The sequence below is a fragment of the Esox lucius genome, chromosome 15, assembly GCF_011004845.1.
Source record: "Esox lucius isolate fEsoLuc1 chromosome 15, fEsoLuc1.pri, whole genome shotgun sequence".
NCBI lineage: Eukaryota > Metazoa > Chordata > Actinopteri > Esociformes > Esocidae > Esox > Esox lucius.
In genome coordinates, this window is record NC_047583.1 from 11,757,912 (window position 1) to 11,785,271 (window position 27,360).

The following is a 27,360-nucleotide window of genomic DNA, read 5'->3' on the forward strand; positions in this document are numbered from 1 at the left end:
CTGTGCACCCCCTGCTGCTGTAATTTGGAACAATATACAGAGTGCAAACAAAGTCAGGCTGCAGTAAATAAAATGCAAAAAGTCATGCTTTTTGCTATAATACACTGTGCCGTAGTGTTCCTTCACTACATAAACACGGAGACTAGTCTATTGCTATGTAATATGTTACATTATGAAAAAACTGAATGTTGTTAAATGAAACCATCTTGCTCCAGAACACATAATTTCTGCTTTCACCTTGCCTTTGTCAGTTCTCTTTAAATGAAAGTCTGTTGTTGTTTTAGTTATATAGTCATCCCACATAGTCTCTCGAATCTGGCTTATCACTGCCTTCTTTATTACCATATTTATACTCCTCATCCTCCTCTTCATCCAGAATTTGTCCTTTAAGAACCCTCCGCTCTGACAACAAAAATAAGGAATTTCTGTGAAAATAGGAATTTCAAATCATATGCAATGTTTAGCTGGAAAAGTGATTGTAGTTACAGTGGGGAAAACAAGTATTTGATACACTGACGATTTTGCAGGTTTTCCTACTTACAAAGCATGTAGAGGTCTGTAATTTTTATTATAGGTACACTTTAACTGTGAGAGACGGAATCTAAAACAAAAATCCAGAAAATCACATTGCATATTTTTTTTATATTTAATTAGCATTTTATTGCATGACATAAGTATTTGATCACCTACCAACCAGAAAGAATTCCGGCTCTCACAGACCTGTAAGTTTTTCTTTAAGAAGCCGTCCTGTTCTCCACTCATTACCTGTATTAACTGCACCTGTTTGAACTCGTTACCTGTATAAAAGACACCTGTCCACACACTCAATCAAACAGACTCCAACCTCTTCACAATGGCCAAGACCAGAGAGCTGTGTAAGGACATCAGGGATACATTTGGAGACCTGCACAAGGCTGGGATGGGCTACAGGACAAAAGGCAAGCAGCTTGGTGAGAAGGCAACAACTGTTGGCGCAATTATTAGAAAAAGTTCAAGATGACGGTCAATCTCACTCGGTCTGGGGCTCCACGCAAGATCTCACCTCGTGGGGTATCAATGATCATGAGGAAGGTGAGGGATCAGCCCAGAACTACACGGTTGGACCTGGTCAATGACCTGAAGAGAGCTGGGACCACAGTCTCAAAGAAAACCATTAGTAACACACTACGCCGTCATGGATTAAAATCCTGCAGCGCACGCACGGTCCCCTTGCTCAAGCCAGTGCATGTCCAAGCATGCTGAAATTTGCCAATGACCATCTGGATGATCCAGAGGAGGAATGGGAGAAGGTCATGTGGTCTGATGAGACAAAAATAGAGCTTTTTGGTCTACACTCCACTCACCGTGTTTGGAGGAAGAAGAAGGATGAGTACAACCGCAAGAACACCATCCCAACCGTGAAGCATGCAGGTGGAAACATCATTCTTTGGGGATGCTTTTCTGCAAAGGGGACAGAATGACTGCAATGTATTGACGGGAGGATGGATGGGGCTCATGTATCGCAAGATCTTGGCCAACAACCTCCTTCCCTCAGTAAGAGCATTGAAGATGGGTCGTGGCTGGGTCTTCCAGCATGACAACGAGCTGAAACACACAGCCAGGGCAACTAAGGAGTGGCTCCGTAAGAAGCATCTCAAGGTCCTGGAGTGGCCTAGCCAGTCTCCTGACCTGAACCCAATAGAAAATCTATGGAGGGAGCTGAAAGTCCGTATTGCCCAGCGACAGCCCCGAAACCTGAAGGATCTGGAGAAGGTCTGTATGGAGGAGTGGGACAAAATCCCTCCTGCAGTGTGTGCAAACCTGGTCAAGAACTACAGGAAACGTATGATCTCTGTAATTGCAAACAAAATACCAAATATTAAGTTCTGCTTTTCTGATGTATCAAATACTTATGTCATGCAATAAAATGCAAATTAATTTCTTAAAAATCATACAATGTGATTTTCTGAATTTTTCTTTTAAATTCCGTCACTCACAGTTGAAGAGTACCTATGATAAAAATTACAGACTTCTACATGCTTTGTAAGTGGGAAAACCTGCAAAATTGGCAGTGTATCAAATACTTGTTCTCCCCATTGTACATATTTATTCCCTCATCGTTAGTATCTGGGCTCCAACTCACCCTGTCGTAGCACTGTGAGGCGGGCAGAAGCAGACCTCCCACCCAGTGCATTGTGGGAGACACAGGAGTATATTCCTGCATCTGAGAGGTGGAGGTTTTGTATCTGCAGCCAGGTAGAAATAGTGTACCTCTGGGGACCACCTCGAGTCTGATGGGAGGAGAGGGAGGGTGAAGCCTGGGTATCTGGGACCAGACACAGGCCACATGAATACCTACATTCACTCCTCAAGTCAAACACCAACACGGCAATATAAACTTCACTAAACCTAGGTACATAGACACTCAGAAGCGGTGCACTTGTGACATCATCAGACCTGGACCGAGATGTGTGGATTGTCTCCTGGAAGGAAGTTGTTGCTGCCCTCTTTCCTCCAGCTCAGGTTGGGCAGAGGGAAGGCAGAGACCTCGCAGCCAAACACAATGTGTTTTCCAGTGTAGTTGGACAGATCACGTGGAGCTCTGGAGATATGTGGGGCTGAGGGAGAGAGAAAGCCATGGGAAGATGATATCTTATATTCTAGCTTAACAGGACATAATGGCTTCAAAGATGGAATACAAGTGAATCACGTGGATTAGCAAAAACAAAGGAACTGCGTATCTATTCTATTTGTAGATTCATCTTGACCTTACGCTTCTATAAGAATGTGCTATAGTCACCAGAGTAGCATGGGCCCTGTCCAGTGTTCCTCAGTGTAGTTCCCTCCTCGCTGGCCGCCTCTCTAAGCTGACACAGGTTGGGAAAGGTACGTCCATCAGAGCCGCACACGGAGCCCTGCACTTCACACACGCACTTGGGCTCCGGTTCCCCTCCCCTGTGGCCCCATCGTCCTCTCCTGGTTCTCTTCTGGCAGACCAACCCCTTCCCACAGCGCCCGTAGAACTCCTGTGCCCCATCCGGGTCACATTGCTGCCCCTCCACATTGGCACACTGCTGACAGCAGCCACAGCTGTCCTGCACTAGCCCTGCTGGGCAGTTAGGGGGCGCCAAAGGGCAGCGCTCCGTCTCACACTCACCACAGCCCTTGCCCTCCTCCCAGAGACGCAGCCAGCCACGGTGCTGGGGAGGCACCCCAAGTGTTGGACAAGGACTCAGACTCACACCGACAAAGACACACAGCCATACCCCAGCACGGGCCATTGCACTCTAGTCGCACAACACACACACAAACAAATGCACAAATCAACAACTGACAGAATTATTTCTTCTTACAAACTTACAGACAGCAGAGAGACTGTAGAACATAAAAGTAGATCCAGTACCAAATATCAGATGGATCCATTTTATTCCAAATCCCTGATTCCCCCCACAACTGGAGAATGAGTATCCAACATGTGCCTGCAGCTAACATGAGGTTCTGGTCTGACCTGAAGTAATATGTTCCCTTCAGTCTTCCGTGCCACCTGTGGGTCGGTCCTCCTCTGGATCTCTGAGTTTTCTATTTCTGCTTATTTGTGTTTGTTCAAAAAAGCCTTAATCTTTTGTTCACCTTTCTGAAATATTTCCCTCAGTTCACGTTTCCCCAGCTACAGAGAAGGCGTATTAATTCTGCACGCAAAAAAGTGTAGTGTCAGGAAATAGTGCCCACAAATATTCTTCTCTCTTCACACTTCTCTCCTCCGTCACAATGTCTGTCTTTCTTCATGAGCCAAGTGTTCCTTGACAAGGCAGGACTGGCACGAAGGTCTCAGAAATGGTACAACATATAAAAGAATGCCATTTAATGTGTATCACACAGGCAGTGATGTGGAAGCCACGCCACACTTGCAAGTACGAAACGCGCAGACCAAAAGTAACTTCTGCCATTCCGATGACACAGAAAAACATGTATATATTAATATGGATTGTGAATGTGGGTTTTATTATGACATCCTTTCATTGGTCTCATCCCTCTCTCTCTCTCAGAGACATATTCTCTAGTGGAGCAGTGTGAAATACTTGGGTCTGGCACCATTTTTTGTCTCTCATGGAATCTGTCAGCATTTTAGGAATACATGTAAAAACTTGTGTTTTTTAAAGGATTATTTAAATACACTCACCTAAAGGATTATTAGGAACACCTGTTCAATTTCTCATTAATGCAATTATCTAATCAACCAATCACATGGCAGTTGCTTCAATGCATTTAGGGGTGTGTTCCTGGTCAAGACAATCTCCTCAACTCCAAACTGAATGTCAGAATGGGAAAGAAAGGTGATTTAAGCAATTTTGAGCGTGGCATGGTTGTTGGTGCCAGACGGGCCGGTCAGAGTCTTTCACAATCTGCTCAGTTACTGGGATTTTCACGCACAACCATTTATAGGGTTTACAAAGAATGGTGTGAAAAGGGAAAAACATCCAGAATGCTTTCAGCACCTTGTTGAATCAATGCCACATAGAATTAAGGCAGTTCTGAAGGCGAAAGGGGGTCAAACACAGTATTAGTATGGTGTTCCTAATAATCCTTTAGGTGAGTGTATATACTATACTATATATACTGATTATCTAAATATATACTGTGTATATACATTTTCCCCAAGATTCCCCAAGATGCCTTACTGCTATTAAAAACGGTTACCAATATGATTAGAGCAGTAAAACTGATATGATGTCATGGTATTTTTAACCAGGTGGTTTGAGTACTGAATGCTTATTGGCTGTGCTATAGGAGAACATATACCATAGCTATGACATGTCAAACCAATGAGGCCAACCCAAGTTTATAGACTGTCGAGTATATCATCATCTCTACGTCTACACTTTCCAGTAGTCCAAGAACACGTGGATTAATGTGGATTAAAAACACACAATGGACAGAAACAATGTTTCTTCCTCAGAACTAATGAATACGTTTTTTCCTGATTAAAAGGACATGGGGATCCAAAGGTTAAAACTGAAAAACAGGGCAGAAAGGCAACATCCACACAAAAAAATTAAGATATACAAGAAAATAAACTACACACACCCCAAAGCAAATACCTCCAATCCCTTTATGCCCATGTAAGCACCCCTCTTCTCTTAAGCTCAGTCCCAAAGCCACTGCTCAGACAGAGTTCTCCAAGCAATTTTAAAAATGAAATTACATTTGTTTACTTAAGTTTACAAAAAATAAGTGATTTTCCCAATTTTAAGAAAACATGTTGTTGAGACCAAATTCGTGTTCACTGTGAACTTACTGTAGAAGTAAAAGGAAAATGTGTATGTGAAGTACAAGGATGTGAATTGCAAGGATCTCGGGAGAGTCTACTGGCCAGTGCCCCACAATAAATCTACTGTCTTAATGGTCAAAGGTGTAGCTTTCATTGAGTGAATTCTGACGTCAGAAAATGTGGCGTCCTTGTTTGTGGTTCCACGTATCAATGCAATGAAGTTAGCTAAATTGTTCCACAGATTCTCCAACTGATCCGGGTGACGTTACAAAAATAAAGGTCCTCTTATAAATAGAAAATAGACGGCATTGTTTTAAGAGCTTAAATAGCATGTCTGATAACATAACACTAGCAAAGAGAGCAAACTTTATTTAAAAAATGCCCTACAGTTTGACTTCAAAGTCAGTAAAAAGCGAAAGCATTTACGTATTGATTACTTTACTGTTTTCTTGAAACATGGCTTTTAATTTGAAAAATCAAACGCCAATACCCTACCGGCTGTAGTATCTGATTGTTCTGACGTTACGTAGCTCCACGTCGCTCTCTCTTCAGGAAGCCAGAAATATGCCCAAAGCCGACAAGGAAGACGTTCATTATTTTAGATGATATCGTGGTTTTGTCTGGATAGGTACACTCTCTACTTTAATTTGGCCCGCCCCGCGAAGACAATTCCAATTCCTTGGTGCTTGGGACGTTAAGTATGCATTTTCATTCATGTTTCTGATTTTTGTTTTTTGATGTCAGTGGTTAACGAGGATTCATACAGTAAGCATAAATACAGTGGGGACAGTTTAGCGAGACCTCAGAGTTGAATGTGAACTCACTCTGTTAACGTTACAGTGTCTTTAAGGTGCATATTTACTTCCGCTGTGTACTATATAATAAACGGTCTTTGGTGGCTGATGTGATGACTTAAAGACAGGGTAGCGAGAATCAGGCATAAACAATTATTGACACTTGAACTGCCTGTGTTAAAGGTGGTTTTTATATGATTTCTTGGAATTCTGAGGTAGAGCAGATCTATAGTGCGTTGCTGTGTTCACTAATGGTATCCTCTGGTGTGTTCCTGGTGTGTTGTATCTTGGTAAAGTAGGCGATCAGGATGGCACAGAAGGTCCTGGTTACTGGGGGAGGAGGCTACATTGGCAGCCACTGTGTGGTGGAACTCATTGAGGCAGGTTTCTGCCCTGTGGTTATAGATAACTTCAGTAACGCTGTCCGAGGTAAGTGTCCTTAGTTATTGTGATTTTGAGACTGAAAGTGATAGTGAAATGGCGTTCATTTCTTTTGACAGTCATTGTAAGTTTTGGGTATGTTGATAACATTTACAGTATCAGGTGTGTTTTTTGAATGTAAGGCTGCTTCTAATGTTTTCACGTCTGGTTCTGTGGAGGAGAAGGGGATATCCCTGAGAGCCTGCGGAGGATAGAGAAGATTCTAGACACCCGCATTGAGTTTCATGAACTGGACATGCTGGACCGCCCAGGCCTGGAGAAGCTCTTCAAACAGGTTGGAGCAGAACACTGACCAGGGTTATGTGCAGAGGCTTTAGCTAGGTCCCGGAATTTTTCCTGTTTCTATTTGGCCTCTTTCTAACACAAGCCACACTGACAACACAGAGATGCACATTCCCGTTGAATGCTGAATGCCGTCGCCATCATTAATGATATAGCCTAGATTTTTCATAATTATGACATATTTAAAAAAGTGAATTTTCACTTACTAATTTTGTAATCATTAGTATTACAGTCACTGAAATTACATTCCATTGATATCTTTGTAAAACACCTAACACTTATGTATATATTTTTACCAACTTGCTATGTCCATGCAGTTGATAAGCAATTATGCCAAACCTTACATTAACTACACATTCATGCCAGACTTGAAATCCAAATACAGGCCAAAAGAGGTTTAACTGATTCCTTGGGCTTATTTGTTGCCATTTAAGTCTGTTTTTTGATGGCTGCTACCTGCATCCTTGTTACATTTGAGCTCATCTTAACCCTAACACTAACTGTTAACCTTTATGTAACCGTAAACTCATTTTCCTAACCTGCCATAGTAATCCTCCTAACCAGCCTAACCAGTTAATGCCGCAATAAAGCAGGAAGCTGTAACCCAAACGTCTTTGGTTCCTCCCACCCCTGATCTTGATCCTCCCACAACCCCTATTGATCTCTCTTGTATAGAGAGCAGAGCAGGGGCCCTGCGTTTACAAACGCCTCAGAGAATGATGGATCCCTGTGAGCTACAGTACGGTGAAAAGCAGCAGGGTTTGCAAACCGATGACAGGGGTCTACTAATTCGTCGCTCATGACATCAACAACCCTTTTTCCTTCGTGTTTACCTGTTTGTCCTTGTCTTAACAGCATTCGTTCAGTGCGGTAATGCACTTCGCTGGTCTGAAGGCGGTGGGCGAGTCAGTTGAGCAACCCTTGAGGTATTATCGAGTCAACCTCACTGCGACCATGAATTTACTGGAGGTGAGTGAGAACGCCGTTCAACTGGCTTTGCCCTGCGTTATTTGAAGTGGCTTACTGTAACGGCGTCATGTTGCCTGCCTGGAATGCATAAGTGCGTGAGTTTGAAATGGATTAATTTGATTTCCCCCGCGCAGAGTGTTTGCCTTGTACCTTTAATCGGTTACTAGTATGTGTGAGTTGCATGCGATAACCTCAACCCACCGCATCATGTTAGCCTGTATGCCCTGTCGTGTGTTGGCTTCAGACTCCTGTCTCAATGGCTGCCGTGTGTTCGTGTGTGTGTGTGTGTGTGTTCGTGTGTGTGTTTTTATGTTCGCGTGTGTGTGTGTGTGTTTTTGTGTGTTTGTCTGTCTGTGTGTGTTCGTGTGCGTGTGCACGCATCTGCATGTCTCACAGGTGATGCAGACTCATGGCGTTCACAATCTGGTGTTCAGCAGCTCAGCCACGGTGTATGGAGACCCACAGCGGCTGCCGATAGACGAACAGCACCCTGTGGGGGGGTGCACCAACCCCTACGGCAAGACCAAGTACTTCATAGAGGAGATGATCATGGACCAGTGCAAGGCCGAGAAGGTACGACAAAGATATTCAAAACAACAACCAGATGCTTGATTAAGTTCTGGGGGGCGAGGAGGGTGGAAGTATGTTCTCCAGTCGAAGCATGGTGGCATGTGGTAGGGCGCCAGTGTTTTACGTTGACCTGACCTTGGGAGATTATGAATTGGGCGACGCTAAGTGGGCTGGTAATAACGCCTGCGGTGCTCTGTGGGTTCCCAGGGCTGGAACGCCGTGTTGCTGCGGTACTTCAACCCCATCGGGGCTCACTCCTCCGGGCTCATCGGAGAAGACCCCCAGGGCATCCCAAATAACCTGCTGCCCTATGTTGCCCAGGTAACCACTAAAGCATATTATTCATTTTGAAATGTGATGTGTGCCGTTTTGATTTCCTTTTTTCCTAGTATTTTGACTTTTTGAGCAGGATTTAGATTTGATTTACTTTTTTAGTTGCCATGTCTTTGTCTTCTCTAACCCAGGTTGCCGTTGGGAGAAGAAAACACCTTAATGTGTTTGGAAATGACTACAACACTATTGATGGAACAGGTTATGATTACTGATTAAAAACAGCACTGAAAAGAATGTTGTCAGTTGTATGTTTTTGTCAGTGTCTTGTATTTTACTAAAATGCATCAAGTATTGAATTATCCTTCACTTTCTATCTTTAGGGGTGCGAGATTATATCCATGTTGTGGATTTGGCCAAAGGACACATTTCTGCCCTCAAAAAACTGAATGAGAATTGTGGATGCAAGGTAGAATTATACCGGTAGACTAACTTGGCCCCACATTTAGCAGTCCAGTAATTCCACATTTATTCCCAGTGTATTTATTATTATCTTTATTTATCTTTTCTCATCCATTCATAAATAGTAATATGATATTCCCTCTCTCTCCCCTTTCTCTATTTTTCTCTCTAGGTGTATAACTTAGGAACAGGAACTGGGTATTCTGTGCTGCAGATCGTTAAGGCTATGGAGAAGGCCTCGGGAAAGGAGGTGAATGACTATTGATTTATTTCTTTGTATATTTTTCTGACTTTATAATGCTTTTGGGCAAATGGGGGATTTGATCAAAATGTTGGGGAAATTAATCATCTAAATGGACACACATTTATATGTTTAATTACAATTGCAGAATAAATTTTTTTGTGGTTTATATTCCCCAAGTAGCCATATAACAAATTAATGAATAAAAAGTCACTGCAAAATATCCCAACATTCCGTCCACAACCAAAATGTTCCATTACTTTTTCTTTTCAAACCTAGTATGGACAAATTCTTGAATCTTGAAATGATTTTTTTTTTATATGTATTCCTTTAAAAATGACAGACGCCAATATTTTGTATGAAATTGACTATAATTCAAGAATAAGGCCCCAGAACACTATTCCTGAAATTCCTACCTCTTAATTACACTGATAATCATCCTTCTTTACATCTGCTTGGGTAGAAGCACCTACTTACAGCTAATTTCAGACAACCGTTTCCATATTAATTGTCTTTGTCACAGATCTTGTACCAGATTGCCCCCCGGCGAGGAGGAGATGTAGCGTCCTGCTATGCTGACCCCTGTCTGGCAGAGAAGGAGCTGGCCTGGAAAGCTGACTTTGACTTGGAGAGAATGTGTGAGTACACTTATGCACTTACCTAACACTTTCTATAACTGTACCATTTATCAATACACTGTGGCACTTCCAAGCATCGGTACAGTGCACAGCCCATAAAGCAAATGTTTATTTTCATAATGGTTATGTCTCCAAAAGGTACGGACTTGTGGCGTTGGCAGTCTAAAAACCCCACCGGATTCACCAATAACAACATGACATCATGAGACTCCTTCTAGTCCCTCCTTCACTTCCCTATAATTTACTGGGCCAAAGCCAGTCAAGAAGTTTCATATTTTTGATCACATTCACACATTCCCGAGACCTCAAGACAAAATGAATGAAATAAATATATATTCTATAATGATTTAATATTGTTTTTCACTTTCACTAAGGCTATTTTCTAACTGTTGGGTAAAAAATCTACCATGTCTTCTGTTTGTCTTGTCATCTATGTGTATCATCATTGACATTTTAATTATACAATATAATAGTTGATGCTACAGCCATACAAATTTGGAAATAAATTACTTTTCTAAGCAAATAAATAGTCTGTGTTTTTGTGCCCTGGAATGAGATATTAAACAAATGTATTTGGGGAGGAGCAGAAATCAGCACTACATGGGCACATTCACAGCCTCCTGGTCCCATGCAACTTATTCTTTCATGAAAACGTCCATAATAAGCCACATAATAATCATGTTTTGCGGGGGAAAAATACATGTGGACCTGGCCATTTGTCATTTGCACAAAGTGCCAGATGGCCAACCCCTTTGTTTTAGTTGCCCATATTTCCTTAGAACTACAATACACCCTTACGTGAGATAGCTATGTATTTCTAACAGTCTTTTTTAAACAAAAAATCTGATAAATATCTAATAATACAATTTCAATACAAACCACTTTTAAGCCAGAAAAGGCAAATATAGTCTCTAAAAGGGGACACTTGTACTTTAAGTGGCTCCTTGGCCCTCGGGCGCTCAGTTAAACACCCACGTCAGCATTGGCGTTTTTTCTCGGTCTAGAAACGGGTTTCGGTCTTTAGGGCTGAGCAGGAAGTGTGGCGAATGTGTACCCCAAACCAGAAACAGAACAAGTAAAGTTGACAATAAAATACAGAAAATGGCCATGGTAACAGAGATGGTTGCGAATAGAGCATATCCGGCACCGGGCGAACCAGGTCAGCTGTGAGTATCGATACCTTTGTCGTGGGTAGCGCATTGGCGGAAGCATGGGGCGCGGGTAAGCAGGCGCTAGGGCGTAAGCGGGTCCTGTAGAAATTGTTCGCCTAAAAAAGGCACTGGGTTCCGCAGCACAGAAATTCTCTCCTCGCTGCTCAGCCAACTGAGGGGTGGTCAATGTTTCAAAAACCGGGTGTGAGGGTAATGCGGTCTTTTGGCACACGGGATATAACTTTATTGATTCGTATTTGTGTTTGATCGATTGAACCCTGCCTTATTTGATCCCTATTTTACTGTATATATATTGTGCGGGAGCTATACGCCAAGTGGGCGTCTCTCCAGGAAGCTGCGTTCGCACAGGCTGAGAATGCCCGCTTTTCTTTCGACGCGCTGTAGCCTGTTACTGTATAGGTTTACAGTGCATTTTTTTTTATTACCTACTGATGATTAATAGCGATTAAAATAATATTACATTGATTGAAAATTTGAGCAATTACTTCTTTGTTTTATATGCTGTCTATTACAAACGGGCGTTAACTGGGCGTAGTGATGTAGCTCATTGTTCCATTGCTCCTTTAATTCGAAATGCTGATATTTGGGGGGAAATTCTCAGCTAATTTAATGATATTTTTAGATGACCACACAATAGCATTAGATATGCTTTTGACTGGCGTTTTAAACAACCAAGACTTCCAATATATCCACAAAGAAATACAGTATTCCCTTTCTCCGGGAGAGCCATAGACCAAATGTAGTAAAATATATTTTATTGTTGTCATTTACTATTTGCTTAATTGTTTTCTGGTGAACGCTCTATTTTCTGGGATGATTACAGGGGTTCGTTACCCGGAGCTGTCAATGAAACGGGTGTAACCTCTCGCATAAGAAAAACTTTGATTGACGGCTCAGGCAACCACTCACGGTTGCAGGATGGAGACTAGCAGGAAGACTCTGAATTGCACATTTTACAATTAATAATGCAATGTTTATTTTTATACAAATAATTAAATGTAGGTTTATTTAGTTTGATGTCCATCTTTTATCTTTTTATCAATTATAATAATAGAACATTAAAGATCTATACAGTATAATGACTCCAAGTACCCACTCCACCCCAGGACCCAATCAATCAAACTGCATAGAAATAATCAGAAAAGCAAGCAAAATTATACATGAATGAATAAATAATACATAAAAGCAATACATCACACTGCCGATGCCGGAGGCTGTCAATCTCAGTGTGCTTTAAGGTTTAATATGCTTATTTGGATGGATGCAAAGCCATAAAAGACAATTCAGATAATGTTTTAGTCTACATCTTTTAAAGGTTAATGGGATTTTTATTTGACATTATATTTGCCAGTCTTTCTGTGCTGTGTGTTGCAGACAGGTCCCACGGTGGTATCACACCGACATCACAGCGGACCACCAGGGCTACCTGCTAAAGCAGCTGGATGAACAGAGGCGTCAGGAGCTGTTCTGTGACTGCAACGTTCTGGTGGAGGGTCGGCTATTCAAAGCCCACCGCAATGTACTTTTCGGCAGCAGTGGCTACTTCCGCATGCTGCTCTCCCACGGTGCCGACGACAACACAGAGCCGGTCAACGCCTCCTTCGAGGTCTTTAGCCCCGACACGTTCACCGTCATACTGGACTTCATTTACTCTGGAAAGCTGGACCTCTCCAGTCACAACGTGATCGAGGTGATGTCGGCTGCCAGCTACCTGCAGATGAATAATGTCATCAGCTACTGCAAAGACTTCATCAAGTCCTCCCTGGAGATCAGTGCCAAAGAGGATGATGTCCGCTACCTCAGCCTGTCGGAGAACAGCTACACCCAAGGGGTGGGGGATGACAACGCAGACCCTGAAGCCGCTGGCTCAGTCAGCCCTCCCTCTGCCCTCTGGACCCACGACAGCTCTAGGCCCCAGTCCTCTAGATACCTGGCGAAGGATTCGGACCTGAAAGCTGCGGTCCTGAAGCAGGAGCTCATCTCCCCTCAGTCTAGCCAGCAACACAGCCCCGAAGTGGAGGTCCTGCCCGATGTAGAGCATCTCCAGTTTGCCCAGCCTCTCACGGAGCGGAGGCGGAGAGGGGCCGCCAAGAGGAAAGGCTACTGCACACGGTCCTCAACCCATGAGGCCCTGGCCATTCAGGAGGCTCAGTCGCAAACAGCCCAGAAGGCTAACGAACTGTATGCCACCCTACCTACCATTGTGGGTGTTGTGGGACTCTTCAACAAAGGTGACTGGGTGGAAGGGAGTGGGGCAGTACTCTTAGTGACCCTTATTAATGATGTGGGCAAACACTGGCACTAATAAATGGTCCCCTAATTTTCCCCTCAGACCCTAACCCCTCCATGCGCTTCAAGTGTCCGTTCTGCACGCACACAGTCAAGAGGAAAGCAGACCTGAAGAGGCACCTGCGCTGTCATACAGGCGAGCGGCCGTACCCGTGCCAGGCCTGCAACAAGCGATTCACCCGCTTGGAGCACCTACGCAGCCACTTTGAGACGGTGAGTCATGCCGGGCTTGGACGCGCCGGACGGATTTATGGACGCAAAACATTCTGTTAGGGAACAAAAGCATCACGTCAGAGTGCTGCTGCACTGGTGCGACCCGGGTTAATTCCATGGTCGCGCCACACCAGCTGTGGTGGAGAGGGAGGCACATACTGGCTGTGCACCTTTCCGGATTGGAGGGAGGGACGTTTGGGAACGGTTGCCTTGCCACATTGCACTCAAGCAACGTCTTGTAGCTGGTAAAGCGATTCATTGTGGGCATTAGCTCACGTAGCAAACCTCTCCAAGAGCTTGGAGTCTCTGGGTGATTGAGTAATGTGACAAAAAGCAGCACCGCTTGGAAAGACTTCTTTCTTTTAAGAACTTGTTCCAATCTTCTATTCTGCTGAGTTCATTAGGATTTTTTGCAATGAGATAAAGCTGCCAATACAAATTGAATGTCAAATTGGGATGAAAAATTGGGAAAAACATGAATCAAATACTGAAATAATTACTACATTTTTTCTCATATATAATGTCTCCATTTCTTCTCCTTTGTAATAATCTACAGATCCATCAGGCCAGGAAGTTGGTGTGCAGGAAGTGCAAGCGTCGGGTGACAGAGCTGAGTGGGCAGGTGGTGTGTGATGGCTCGCGGAGCTACAGAATGTGCACAGAGTGCATCCAAGAGACTGGTTGTGAAAACCTGCCTATGGAGGGTCTGGAGGAGGCCAGTGAGGAACCTGCCCTTCTGCTGGGAGTGGATGGGGAGGAAGAGGATGGAGAAGCACAGCGGAGCTGGCTAGTAACTGACGATGATGACCTAGCAGAAGATTCGGGGGCTGACCTTATCATCCAGGAAGTGGATGACAGTGATGAGTAACTTTAGTGAAAATGATGTTGGTCAAGATGTTCTGGAGTAATCTTTTTTTTAAATAATAATCAATTGTAAATATTTAAATTTATAATATAGTATACTGCTATCAAGGTTGTATTTTCAGTTTAATATAAAGCAGTGTTTGTTATTCAATGTACAGTGAATTGGCTGTGTAATATTACCATTTTGTTTGAGTTTAAATTTCTTTGTAACAAAAATATCAACATTATTTCCAGGAAAATATGCATCACACCATTGACGTTAATATTTTTAGGAATGTTTATGTATATATTTGCCAACCTCTTTCAAGTTTGATCACCTACATTGATCAGTGTTTCACAATGTTAGTTGTTGGCCTTTCAATAGTGGGAGTTTGTTATAATAACCTGTCCTACGTATACTTCCTTACATAAATATTTGTACAGTGAAGCTAAGAAATATCCTAATTACATTTTTTACTAAAACAGTTACAATTTCTTTCAATTGGGCACAACTGGTCTGAAACAGGAATCATTACGGAACCCACTACATTTTTTTTTACTAAATGTAATTCACCTTCAGTGAAACTGTCCGAATAGGTTGGTATAGCATTAATATAGTTAATAAAACGGTTGTCTTTCAAAAATTAAATGAAAGTTTTTGTACTGTTGACTTCTGTGATGTCGCATCATATAAAACATTTAATGTCAAATCCAAAATCCTGGAGTATAGACTTTTTTATAAGTTATACTTTATTTTCACTGTGCAAATAAATATGTTAGACTGCTATTTTATGTTTTACGGTTTTGCACATCGTTTATATTGTTGTAAACCAGGCATATTTTTCTGTTTGATCAAAACATGGTATAAAGGAAAAGTCTAAATAAAGGGAAAAAAGTACATGTTAAAAACATTAAAGTCACGTTATTATGTTATTATGCTTTGCTTTCCCTTGTTTCACTTAACGTTGAAGTGCAAACGTATGCTATATCTGGGCAGGTCAGTAGGTGGCGGTAATGCACCTTATTTGTTAAGTGCAGTGGTTTCCAACCTTTTTCCATTTTTGTGTCACCCGTGAATTTATCAGATATGGACTGTTTAGAACCCCTTGAGTACCCCACCCCTATTAATTTGACCAGACTATGGTCTCATGAGTCTCTTGTCCCTGTAGATCGGTCAAGAGCATGCCCAAGTACCCGGAAGCGTATTTTATACTGCTGGTGGGGAACTTTACCCCTAGTGGAGAACCAGCAAAATAGCAATTTAATTCACTGCTGGACGATCATGGCGGCTGTCATTAGATTTGTACACAGAAGCACATTTAGTTGTAGAATGGGTCATCAGTGTTTGTCCTCAAGTTGTTCAGCAGCAGTGCCGAAATCAGTAAGCCAAGTGTTTTTCTTCATTATTGTCTCCCAAAATCAGTCAGCCTTTTTTACTGTGTTGTTAGCCTAACTTAGCTAGCATGTACGTAAAGAAGTAGTTAACTAACCTATTTTCCTTCAGTAGATTGTTACTAGCCAACGCGTTAAACTTGCTATCTTGGTTTCTTTCCAAATTCAGGACTGCGTAAAAGCTTTATGTTGAATACTTTTTGTTCGAAGAGGAATGTCATAGTTACAATGGTATATGGTTTGGTTTCTGGCCGTGTTTCCTTGTGTGTTTGAATATGCACCGTCTCACAACTCCGGCAGGTTCAGGTGGGTTCATCTGCGTGGAAAGCTCTTCCAGAGAGAGTAAAAATAGTCGAAGTGGGACCTAGGGATGGCCTGCAAAATGAGAAGGTGATTATTTTGGTTATTTTAATTTCTGTTCAGTCCACCACAATGCATAACATAGCCTGGATTAAGCAGGTGATGCTGGACGTTTGTTAAGCAACCCAATGAGCAGGTGGGGGTGGGTATATATATATGTATTATCAAACTAATGAGAAACAACGAAGTTCTGAAAGTGTGTTGCAGAACCTGTATTAATGAATGTCTTCTGGTGTCCCTACTAGACAGTTGTCCCTACAGAAGTAAAAATTCACTTGATTGACATGCTCTCAGAGGCAGGTCTTCCTGTCATCGAAGCCACAAGCTTTGTCTCTCCAAAATGGGTTCCTCAGGTGAGATTACCAGAGGTATTGTCAACAACTGTATGACCTCTCAGACTGTAGATTGTAGTTAATGACCTATGATCTCCTTGGCCTGACACCAAAAACTGGTCTGCTTTTTAGATGTTTATTATACTGTTTTCATTCAGTTGTGGGGAAGAAGTTGCATGTTGTTTGTCATTTGTCCTTTCATCCCTGAATGAAAGATGGCCGACCAGGTGGAGGTGATGAAGGGGATCCGTAGAAGGCCTGGCGTGGCCTACCCAGTGCTAACCCCTAACCTCAAGGGTTTCCAGGAAGCTGTATGTATCTCTGATTGACTTCATCTACATGTTACTGTGCTTGCCGTGTCCCTTCATTATCACTGGGAAACATTAATAATACAGAGATGTTTGACTAAGTAATGGGAATTCAATCAAAGCTAATTTTTCTAAACCATTGCACTATGCTACCTCCTCAATATCTTCATTCTAAAAGTATTTAGCTGATTCTTTTCTCAGGTGAAAGCAGGAGCAGCAGAGGTGGCCATATTTGGGGCAGCCTCTGAGCTGTTCAGTAAGAAGAATATCAACTGCTCAGTAGAGGAAAGCCTGCAGCGCTTTGAGGAGGTCACCAAAGCAGCCAAAGAGGCCGGCGTGCCAGTCAGAGGGTAGGACTGATGGACTGACAGCCACAGACGGAAATAGTTGATGCGTGATAATCCCAAAGAAATCTAGGGGCAAAATGAGATATTGGTTCTTTCCACATTTTACCAGTAAATTCTCATGAGAATTTTTGTAATTGCTTTAGATAATGTGAATTTCTGTGAGGTGGGGGGGTGGTAGATTTTTCAGTAGGGGTCCAGTCAGGTGGTTTGGCTCCTGGACATCAGTCACACCACCTTTCTCTGTTCCTTAAGGTATGTTTCATGTGTGTTGGGATGTCCATACGAGGGTAAGGTGTCACCAGATAAAGTGGCTCAGGTGAGTTATTCTGAGCTGGATGAAGCCACAAATTCGTTTCGCCTTTCAGACCTTCTCTTAATTTTCACTCGTCCGTGTCAACATTCTCCAGAGAGATTTTCATTAGGAGTGGTATTGCTTTAAATCCGTTGCTTTCAATGCAATGCAGGTAGCCAAGCGTCTTTACTCCATGGGTTGCTATGAGATCTCTCTGGGCGACACCACAGGCGTGGGCACACCGGGTGGCATGACTGAGATGCTGGAGGTGGTGAGTAGGGAGGTGCCTGTTACCGCCCTGGCGGTCCACTGCCACGACACGTACGGTCAGGCGCTGGCCAACATCCTGATCGCCCTGCAGGTACTATGCAACATAGTCTTTTGATTGGTGTCTGAATTGTGCTGGAATACTACTGGCATGCCGTTACTAAAGATGCTGTTTGTTTCTGCAGATGGGTGTGAGTGTGGTAGACTCGTCTGTTGCTGGCCTGGGCGGTTGTCCATACGCACAGGGGGCTTCTGGGAATGTGGCCACCGAGGACGTGGTGTACATGTTGCATGGACTGGGCATTCAGACGGTGAGACTCAACTCTTCCCACCCTGTCAGTCTCCCTATTTTCAAGTTTGGAAAAATGCACGGTCATCACCATTTACCTCAACAGCGAGCATTTGACCTATAGGAGTCCCAGTTGTCGTTTCGGTTTGGTCAAAGAGCTGTTTCAGAGTGTTACTGTTCTCTGTCTCAGGGAGTGGATCTGACCAAGGTGATGGATGCTGGAGCTTTCATCTGTCGTTCCCTTAACCGAAAGACCAGCTCCAAAGTGGCTCAGGCCTCCTGCAAGCTCTGAAACCTGGCTCGACAAAGCTTGTAAATGTGATGCCTACGTACAAGGACACACACCTAAAACCTGTGCCACCTAGGAACATGCTTTGATTTAGCTGGTGGTGAGCATGGGTGTAAGAAGTGTGTGTTCTGTTGTTTATGTCAAGCACCTCTTTTGGAAATGAAGAAATCTAAATTCTTGGAATGCCTGTGCTCTACTCAAGGGTGCCTTATCGTTTTTTACCATTTCTTCTTAGGTTTTCATTTCATGTGTGTTATGTTGTTGCGTATTTATCTCCTACCAAACCGTTTTTCCATTGTTTGGGTGTACCCCCAACCTTTCCTTATTTCTCAATCCTAATACTCAGCCAGTCATAGCTAAGGCATGTGTAATGAGTTGGGATCTAAAACACACTTTGATGTTTCCTAATAATAGAAAATTCGATAATGATCGACAGGTATAGTCTGGTTTGGTAGTGTCACCGCATTGACTAATTTTATTGTCATGTTTGTCATTTCCTTCTAAAATGTTTCTGCTGAACTTACTTCAGCCATTACTTCAGTTGAAATGGCATTTTAAGGTTTTTCTGTGTGTTGGATTATTTGTATTTGTGTCATTGTGAATTCAAATATTTATTGTAAAGGATACAACTTGTGAATTGATACTGTGAGGAATGTTTGCCTCAAATCTAAGGATACCTAATTGCTTTTGCTGTGTATTTGGACATTCTGAATTTGTGTGTTAAATCAGATGGCTAAGGTAACAGTGCTTTTACACAGCCAGGGTCTGCTACAAGTGGCACACAACACTGCCCTGCCCATTTGGACAAAGACACAGATCGCCTACGGATCCTCTCATTATCACACTAAACTAGTTGAGGAATCTGTAGACCTTTAAATGTGTGACTCCTGTGCGAGTATTCTATAGCCTAACCTTTCTATGGTGTGAGGCCATGGTTGAGAGATCAGGATTTTGGACTGTTATTGCCAGTTTAGTAATACTGAACCAACAAGGACTGTTTGCCTATCCTGATGTGGGCAATAAAGAAACCTGCCTGACAAGCTGGACCAGCTATGCTGAGATTCCTTTAACTTGCTCTGTCACAGGGGTTACAGGCAACTAGATTCAGCCGATGGCAGATTTTTGTAGAGTAGATGTTTGGGGAACATCATTCTTTTTTTTACACTGAAAATGAACCATAAATAAGCCATAGAATGGCATTGTATTTAAAATGAACAATAAACAAATACCTTTATAACACTACGTAAGTCTCCTGTTTTTTTAGGACACGATTCTGTAAACTGGTTACAGGCGTACAGTTTTGTTTATAACGCATCGAAAAGGTGTTGGGAGATTCAGGCAATTATAATTGTGCATGCTCTTCTGTATAGAAACAACAAGACATTTGTTCTTCTTGGCCGGCTCTGCTTTTGCGGTCCGGCAAAATAATATCTAATTGATTATGTTGTCCTCCTAATCTGATTTCGTACTTGGTTCTGTCCATTGTTGTGAGGTTTGTATGAGTATCTGGAAGGGGGTCATCATAATTTGAAGCATTAACCTTAAAGTTAGAGCTGTATTTCTTTGGAAGAAAACACAAAACGTTTTTACTGAAACTGCATTTTACACTCACCTAAAGGATTATTAGGAACACCTGTTCAATTTCTCATTAATGCAATTATCTAATCAACCAATCACATGGCAGTTGCTTCAATGGATTTATGGGTGTTGTCCTGGTCAAGACAATCTCCTCAACTCCAAACTGAATGTCAGAATGGGAAATAAAGGTGATTTAAGCAATTTTGAGCGTGGCATGGTTGTTGGTGCCAGACGGGCCGGTCTGAGTATTTCACAATCTGCTCAGTTACTGGGATTTTCACGCACAACCATTTCTAGGGTTTACAAAGAATGGTGTGAAAAGGGAAAAACATCCAGTATGCGGCAGTCCTGTGGGCGAAAATGCCTTGTTGATGCTAGAGGTCAGAGGAGAATGGGCCGACTGATTCAAGCTGATAGAAGAGCAACTTTGACTGAAATAACCACTCGTTACAACCGAAGTATGCAGCAAAGCATTTGTGAAGCCACAACACGCACAACCTTAAGGCGGATGGGCTACAACAGCAGAAGACCCCACCGGGTACCACTCATCTCCACTACAAATAGGAAAAAGAGGCGGCAATTTGCACAAGCTCACCAAAATTGGACAGTTGAAGACTGGAAGAATGTTGCCCGGTCTGATGAGTCTCGATTTCTGTCACAAAGCTCGAATCATTTCAAATTGGTTTCTTGAACATGACAATGAGTTCACTGTACTGAAATGGCCCCCACAGTCACCAGATCTCAACCCTACAGAGCATCTTTGGGATGTGGTGGAACGGGAGCTTCGTGCTCTGGATGTGCATCCCACAAATCTCCATCAACTGCAAGATGCTGTCCTATCAATATGGGCCAACATTTCTAAAGAATGCTTTCAGCACCTTGTTGAATCAATGCCACGTAGAATTAAGGCAGTTCTGAAGGCGAAAGGGGGTCAAACACAGTATTAGTATGGTGTTCCTAATAACCCTTTAGGTGAGTGTATGTGTGTATATTCATGTGTTGAGATGTGTCTAACTAGTCAAGCATTTTCACACACCTACTCATTCAAGAAGTTATTTCAATATTCTTACTATTTTACACATTGTAGAATAGTAATGAAAACTCTAAAACAAATACCACCTAGAGTCCTATGGCAACCAAAAAAGCGTTTAACAAATCAAAATACATTTATATTTTAGATTCTTCGAACTAGCCGCCCTTTGCCTTCCCCCCTTTTGTTCTTCAATGTGAAAAAATAAATAAAAATACCCTTGAAACCCCCCCCCCCGTCTCAGTTCCTAGGTCTTACGCTGCTATATTATTGTGCTGGGGGTTTGGGTCAGTTCTCCTTCCCCGCAAAGTTCTCCTTCTCCACTATAAATCGTTGTTGATATGATGAATGCATTTTCTGAATTTTCTCCCGTTTTAAACTTTAGGAGGACGAGGTCCTGGTCCACACCTGCGGAGTACCTGGTTTGGGGGGCCCGTTGTTGTCCCTGTCCTTGTCCATCTGGTCATACTTCTGACCTAGTCTAATTTTAAATAGACTCTGGATTTAGCCCAGATAAATGTATTAATGATTCCAATTGGACTCTAAATATCTCATCCGGCACAGCCAGAAGAGGACTGGTCCTCTCTAGCTTTCTTACTAAAATACGGCCTTCTTAGGGAGTTTTTCCTAGCCATGAAATTCTACACTACTGTTGTTTGCTCCTTGGGGTTTAAGGCCGGGTGTCTTTGTAAAGCACTTTGTGACACCTGCTCTTGTAAAAAGGGCTTTATAAATACATTTGATTGATTGATTGATTGAATGAGTAGGTGTGTCCAAACCTTTGACTCCAGAATATCAGATTCATCTTGCAGTCAAACTGGAGATATAATAAGGTGTTTTTTATTAATTGCTATTTCACTATGGTATGAATGTCACACACATGCCAAACTAACCCTAACCCTAACCCTTGGTTATTTAGGTGTATTTTCCCCATTGCACAGCGATGAGGATGGTTTGAGATGTACCAAATTCTCCAAGGATCACAGGAGAACAAGAGACCCTTGGGGTCACCAAGTCTCCAAAACTACAATTAGACATTACCTTCATACCAACAAGCTAGATGGATGTATTGATGGGGAGACATCAAAATAGCTTTTTTGAATTAAGGTGACGTGCAAAGATAAATGAACTGATTGAGATCAAGCTCTAGATCTGACTGTTGTTTGTTAAAATTGTAATGACCGTTGATCCACTTTAGTCATCACTGGTTGGGTGACAAACTTCCAAGACGACCACTAACTGAAAATGAAACACACAGCCATTTTGAAGATTTAGGCCTGTATTCGATTTAAAAGGAGTAAGGGTATTACACACTTAAAAAGGAAGTTCATGCCTTTGCAGAGATCCCACTACATGCCGCATATGTTTGCTCAATCTGAGAATTGCCACATTGACTAGTATACCCTGCTATTGGATTCAACCCAGAGTATAGCCTAGGAAACACATTTTCACTGACTGTGCATGTATAAACAAGAAACAATGGGTCATACTGTAATTCATAGAAAAGAAGTCCCAATTCACATCAAAGTACTTGTAGTATATAGACAGTAAGTCAAAAGAAATGTAAAATAACTACTGCAATGAAAAAGATTGAATTCAAAATATACAAACAATTTATTTATCAAAAATAAAAAATAACATACAATATGGCAGTGTGAAGCAGATGGTGAAGGTTTTTCTCCTGATAATGTGATATCAGGTATCCCCACCTCTTCTCTGAGAAACTATGTTTCACCCACTTAGCCATCTTGTTCTTTGCTTTTCTGTAATCTAACTTCCCAATCACCCAATGTTCACTTACATACAGGGGCCTGAACAGCAATTCAACCACAGCATTCTTTGTTGCATTCCCTCATTTGTTAGTTTACAAGCATTTACAAACACATGCAATCTGTTGAGGCTTTGCAACATAAACTTGAGAAGAACCATGCAAAAGTATAAGTAAAAAAAAAGGTGTATTTAGATCAAGTGACAAAATGGCTTCTTTTTGTTGCAGATTGGCTTTACACAGATGCTTTAAAATAATGTTTGTGATAGTTGATTTGTTCTGACTTGATTTAAATAGGAAGTAAATTAAATGCCATCCTCTTGGTTTAAAGCAATTGACAAGGCTCCTCAAACAACTTTGTTGTTAAATTGTTATAATATGTTACATAACTTATTACATACTCAAGTGGAAGCAAAATAGCCACAGAGATAGCAGGGCTGATGAGTACCATTTTGACCAGATGTTGCCATGTAAACCAGCGAAGTCTCAACTGTTTAGCTGATAATTATTGTAATCAGGGGAAGTGACTGCATTTCTATACTGAAGATCATTTAAAATTAGTTACAAATCAATTTGCAAACATTGTTACAAACTACCTTTCCCTGAAGTGTTTATAGCAAAATCACAGGCCTATCCACTGTGGAAAGAACTGAAGTTCACTTAGTTGTGTAATTCTGCTTGCTTACAGAGCGGTATGGAGAACTACACCACCCTACCCTCAGGCAATGTTCAAACCTACATCCCTACCACAGCACATTGTTTTGCAACCTCTGATATCTTTGCAACCCCACCTCTATGGGAGGGTAACTCATGCTTAGCTGTGTGAAAACACGTCTCTGTCCTGCAGCCAGAGCCGGCCCTAGCATTCGAATTTACGGCCGCCTCTCCCCTAGTGATCCAGGGCCCTGAGTGCCACCTATGTCGCTTATGCCTAGGGCTGACCCAGAACAGGGTGGTAAAATTGTCTAATGTTACAGGATAAAATTATAACATGTTTTAAATAAAAGTGGCAGTGTTATTCATTCTAGCTGTGAAATGTAAACAGTATAACATGGAAAAAAGGGTTTTCTAGCTCACAGGTAATAAAAAATCAGTATAAAGCCATAGAGTTACGGAACATAAATAGACAACAGAGTCAGAAGAACCTTTGTAATACAGTCTCACCAGAGGACAAGCTACAGCGGGCTTGACCACTGAGGCTTGGCGCCATCAGTCTCCATGTTGTGGTTGAGGCTTGACATGGAGTGGGCATCCTATCTTGCAGTGGACAGGTCAGGGGCAGACGCACGCAGGTGAGCCGCTAAGGGGGCCTGAAGGTGGCTTGAAAACCTGGGCTTTAGAGGTTGCATCTCCAGCCTAGATATGGGCAGAGTACAGTCACTGCAGGATTTCCCTTTACTGTACTCTTCATCGGGGAGCATTTTGCGCTTTTTCTTCATCTTGTGTCCGATGCGCACCACGCGTTTAGCTACAAGGTAGAATATCTCGCAGATGTTTAGCACAATGCAAAGGGCTGAGGCGCCCACCATAAAGTAGGTGAAGACCTTCTTCTCTGTTGGGTGGCCGATGTAGCAGTCCACCAAATTGGGGCAGGGGCTGATCTCACACTTGACCAGCCGGGGCAGGTAGAAGCTGTCGTAGATTTTGTGCAGGATGTAGAGGAAGGAAATCTCGATGCCTGTCTTGATGAACAGGCTGAGCAAATAGGTCCACCAGAGACCGCCGTGCTTCTTCCCAGTGTTCTCGTACAGCTTGGTCTCCTTGCCGTGCTTGGCGTGGTACTTCCGCTCGCGTTCGTTACGATACGCCACGTGCATCACAACCATGAAGGAGGGGCAGGTGACGAAAATCAGCTGCAGGGCCCACAGGCGGATGTGGGAAATGGGGAAAAAGTGGTCATAACAGACATTGGTGCACCCAGGTTGCCTGGTGTTGCAGTCAAAGTCCTTCTGCTCATCGCTCCATACGCGCTCTGCCGCCACCACGTACACCATCACCCTGAACACAAACACCACAGAGAGCCAGATGCGGCCAAATGCCGTAGAGTACTTGTTCACCCCGCTCAGTAGGGCTTGGAAGGTCTTCCAGTCCATGGTCGAGGCTGGATGTTGGCAGTCTCCTTTCCAGATATTTTCTTATGCTCAACTACTGTTGATTGCTAGAGCAGCCTAAGTATATGACAGAGAGGTGAAGTGAATTAATTGCACGCTGCCTTCCCTTGGGTGTTCATATTTGGCAATATACACAGACAATATAAACTGTTAAGGTTGTTGGGTATAGGCCTATTGTTTTTGTTCATTTTATAGGAACCAGAATAATATCTCTAAGTTGAAAAACGTTCTGCCTATTGGGTTCCTGTTTCAATTAATGTTTCATCAGTTTACTTCCACGTATTCCACATTGTGTATTATACATCATCGTTGTCAACAAAGTTTGCTGTTTATTCTCCTTGTGATATTTATATTAAAAGGTTTACAGTTTACATAATCTAAATGAAAGAAACATGGGGCAAAGTTAGAAATAAATGGTGAGACATGGCATTATAGTAGGCCACTATAGTACACTTTGGATTTACTCTTACACACACAGTGACAAAGCTTTAACAGTTTAGATATGTACATTACATTGGATAAGCATTATACTCTATGTTATAAGTCAGCGTTTTGCTGTGTGGCTCAACAGGGAAGGACAAGTGCCAATCGTGGTTCTCTATTAGTTCTTTGTTTCCTAATTGCTTATTATCTTTGCTTAAACATGTTTCATTTTAATAAAATCCTAAGACCGTTCTAACTTCATCCTTATTAAAAGGTATAGCTACAACCGCACGTTTAGACAATGGTTAATCAAAAACGTTTAACGAATAACCTTGTGTTCTGTTACACGTTTTCAAATGGCTTAGTATACATTAAATATAAATACCAGACATTCGTCATAACATTGTAAATGAAGGCTATTTTGCTACGGGATTTAACAACGTTAGGCAACAATTCAACATTAACGAAGTAGCTACAACAATAAAAACAGGCTAAACTCATCCACACACCAAAACTATGGAACAAATAAACAAAAATGGTTACCGTACTTTTCATTTACTTAACAAATTTCAATCCATTCTGATATAATTTTCCAGAGTTCTCTGTAACTTTCTTTTGGTTTAATTTCTATAGCGCAAATATTTAGCCCCGCTCTACAGGTAGAATTGTAGAATGCCGTTGTCTTGAGTAATATGTGTCTTGGGTTTGGCTGTGGGTGGGGTTTAAAAGAGATTTTCACTATTTTCCAACTTGATTTTAGATAGTTCCTCATCCTGAAAAATATTCATGTGTCAATACAGATTATTACTAGGTATTTAGCCATAAACATAACACCATCTAACTAATCATCGATAACTCCTTGAATAGGACAAATACCCATTTAATACCTACTGCATCAGTTAGATGCCACAGGCTATTATAATCAGTGTCATCTTTTTAGAGTTACCTAATAGATTTGTTTTTCTTTGTGAAGGTACAGTAGGCCAAATTTACATTAATACTTACATGGATACTGGAAGTAGGATAATGCCTAGAAGGCCAGCGGTGAGGCATGTACAGACTTCGGAAATTATTCAGACCCCTTTGATTTTACTGCACTTGCGTTATAGATAGAATTATATTAATTCTTTTTGGCATAAATCTAAAATCTAAAATAAAAAATGGAAATATCTCATGTACATAAGCATTCAGACCCTTTGTTATGACACTTCAAAGAGAGCTTAGATGCATCATCCTTGAGATGTCTCCAGAACGTGATTGGAGTCCACCAGTAGCAAAGTCAGTTAATTGAAAATGTATTAGAAAGATACACATATATATAAAAGTTCCCACAACTCAGAGCAAAAACCCAGTAATGAAGTCTGTACCTACAGTGAAGCGTGGTGGTGGAACCATCATGGAATGGGTATGTTTCTCAGTGGCAGTGACTGGGGACTGGTGGAATTTACTTTGTCATTATGGGAATTTGTGTGTATATTGCTGGCAGAAAATATATACTTAATTATTTAAAAAGTCTAAAACACAACAAAATGTGGAGAAAGTGAAGGGTCTGAATACTTTTCGAAGCCACTATACATGTGAGAGGAGTATCAAAGAGTAATATAGGGGTTACAGTACCTGAACACAGCAACCCAATTGGAGGTTTAGACTTCTTAGCATAACAGTAAAGGTTTTGACTTGATAGTCAATACATCCCTGTTCAATAACTGGACCTCCCTAAATTTGCTAAAATATATAATTTTCCTCAAATGTATAACAATAATTTTGTATCACGTTATTGATAGACCATCTTCTCTCAATTAACTGAACTTCGGATACATTGAGGAAGCAGCCAAATATTTGTGGATATTTTTAACTTTACAGTCCTTTCTTCCAGATAAAACTTGTTCCCAAATGACTCCACTAAAAAACACCACACCTACACATGAATGGCTTTTGTCTATTGTTGTTCCTCATACCTGATTGGCAAAAAGTATGAATGCTTTACCTGGTGTGGGTACATTTATTGTTATTATGCAAGAAGTATTGTAATGGGTGAAAAGTCATTCGTTTTGGAACTGGGCAGGAATTAATAATCAGGAAAATAATTTATCCTTCCAGCTTTTGTAATATAGGCAAAGCAATTCCATATCATATTAATGG

General features: G+C 41.9%; 5 protein-coding genes across 9 annotated transcripts; 3 read left to right on the forward strand and 2 right to left on the reverse strand.

Annotated features, from left to right (window-relative positions):
• Positions 1-2,430: 2,430 nt before the first annotated feature.
• LOC114840945 (kazal-type serine protease inhibitor domain-containing protein 1-like) lies at positions 2,431-3,260 on the reverse strand. The gene is made up of 2 exons (XM_034297428.1): positions 2,780-3,260; positions 2,431-2,597 (listed from the first exon to the last, which is right to left on the reverse strand). Exons 1-2 carry the CDS (start codon positions 3,258-3,260, stop codon positions 2,431-2,433), a joined length of 648 nt encoding a protein of 215 aa, XP_034153319.1.
• A 2,526-nt stretch (positions 3,261-5,786) lies between these two features.
• On the forward strand, positions 5,787-10,431 carry gale (UDP-galactose-4-epimerase). 5 transcript variants are annotated; one of them, NM_001304225.1, is given in 12 exon segments: positions 5,849-5,946; positions 6,339-6,471; positions 6,645-6,757; positions 7,621-7,734; positions 8,131-8,307; positions 8,512-8,625; positions 8,769-8,835; positions 8,958-9,043; positions 9,209-9,286; positions 9,801-9,889; positions 9,891-9,915; positions 10,054-10,431. In NM_001304225.1, coding segments are annotated over 11 exon segments (1,044 nt in total). In that variant the 5' UTR covers positions 5,849-5,946; positions 6,339-6,350; the 3' UTR covers positions 10,114-10,431.
• A 437-nt stretch (positions 10,432-10,868) lies between these two features.
• zbtb8a (zinc finger and BTB domain containing 8A) lies at positions 10,869-15,562 on the forward strand. The gene is made up of 4 exons (XM_010879210.4): positions 10,869-11,081; positions 12,462-13,318; positions 13,420-13,589; positions 14,146-15,562. The coding sequence occupies exons 1-4, from the start codon at positions 11,017-11,019 to the stop codon at positions 14,455-14,457; spliced, it is 1,404 nt and encodes a 467-aa protein (XP_010877512.1). The 5' UTR covers positions 10,869-11,016; the 3' UTR covers positions 14,458-15,562.
• Positions 15,563-15,660: 98 nt separating this feature from the next.
• hmgcl (3-hydroxy-3-methylglutaryl-CoA lyase) lies at positions 15,661-19,550 on the forward strand. The gene is made up of 9 exons (XM_010879211.4): positions 15,661-15,813; positions 16,125-16,214; positions 16,430-16,537; positions 16,732-16,827; positions 17,026-17,174; positions 17,424-17,487; positions 17,636-17,824; positions 17,916-18,041; positions 18,210-19,550. The coding sequence occupies exons 1-9, from the start codon at positions 15,715-15,717 to the stop codon at positions 18,309-18,311; spliced, it is 1,023 nt and encodes a 340-aa protein (XP_010877513.1). The 5' UTR covers positions 15,661-15,714; the 3' UTR covers positions 18,312-19,550.
• A 2,627-nt stretch (positions 19,551-22,177) lies between these two features.
• On the reverse strand, positions 22,178-25,895 carry cx35.4 (connexin 35.4). Its single transcript, XM_010879212.5, has 2 exons — positions 25,767-25,895; positions 22,178-24,852 (listed from the first exon to the last, which is right to left on the reverse strand). Exon 2 carries the CDS (start codon positions 24,775-24,777, stop codon positions 23,938-23,940), a length of 840 nt encoding a protein of 279 aa, XP_010877514.3. The 5' UTR covers positions 24,778-24,852; positions 25,767-25,895; the 3' UTR covers positions 22,178-23,937.
• Between the last annotated feature and the right edge of the window lie 1,465 nt (positions 25,896-27,360).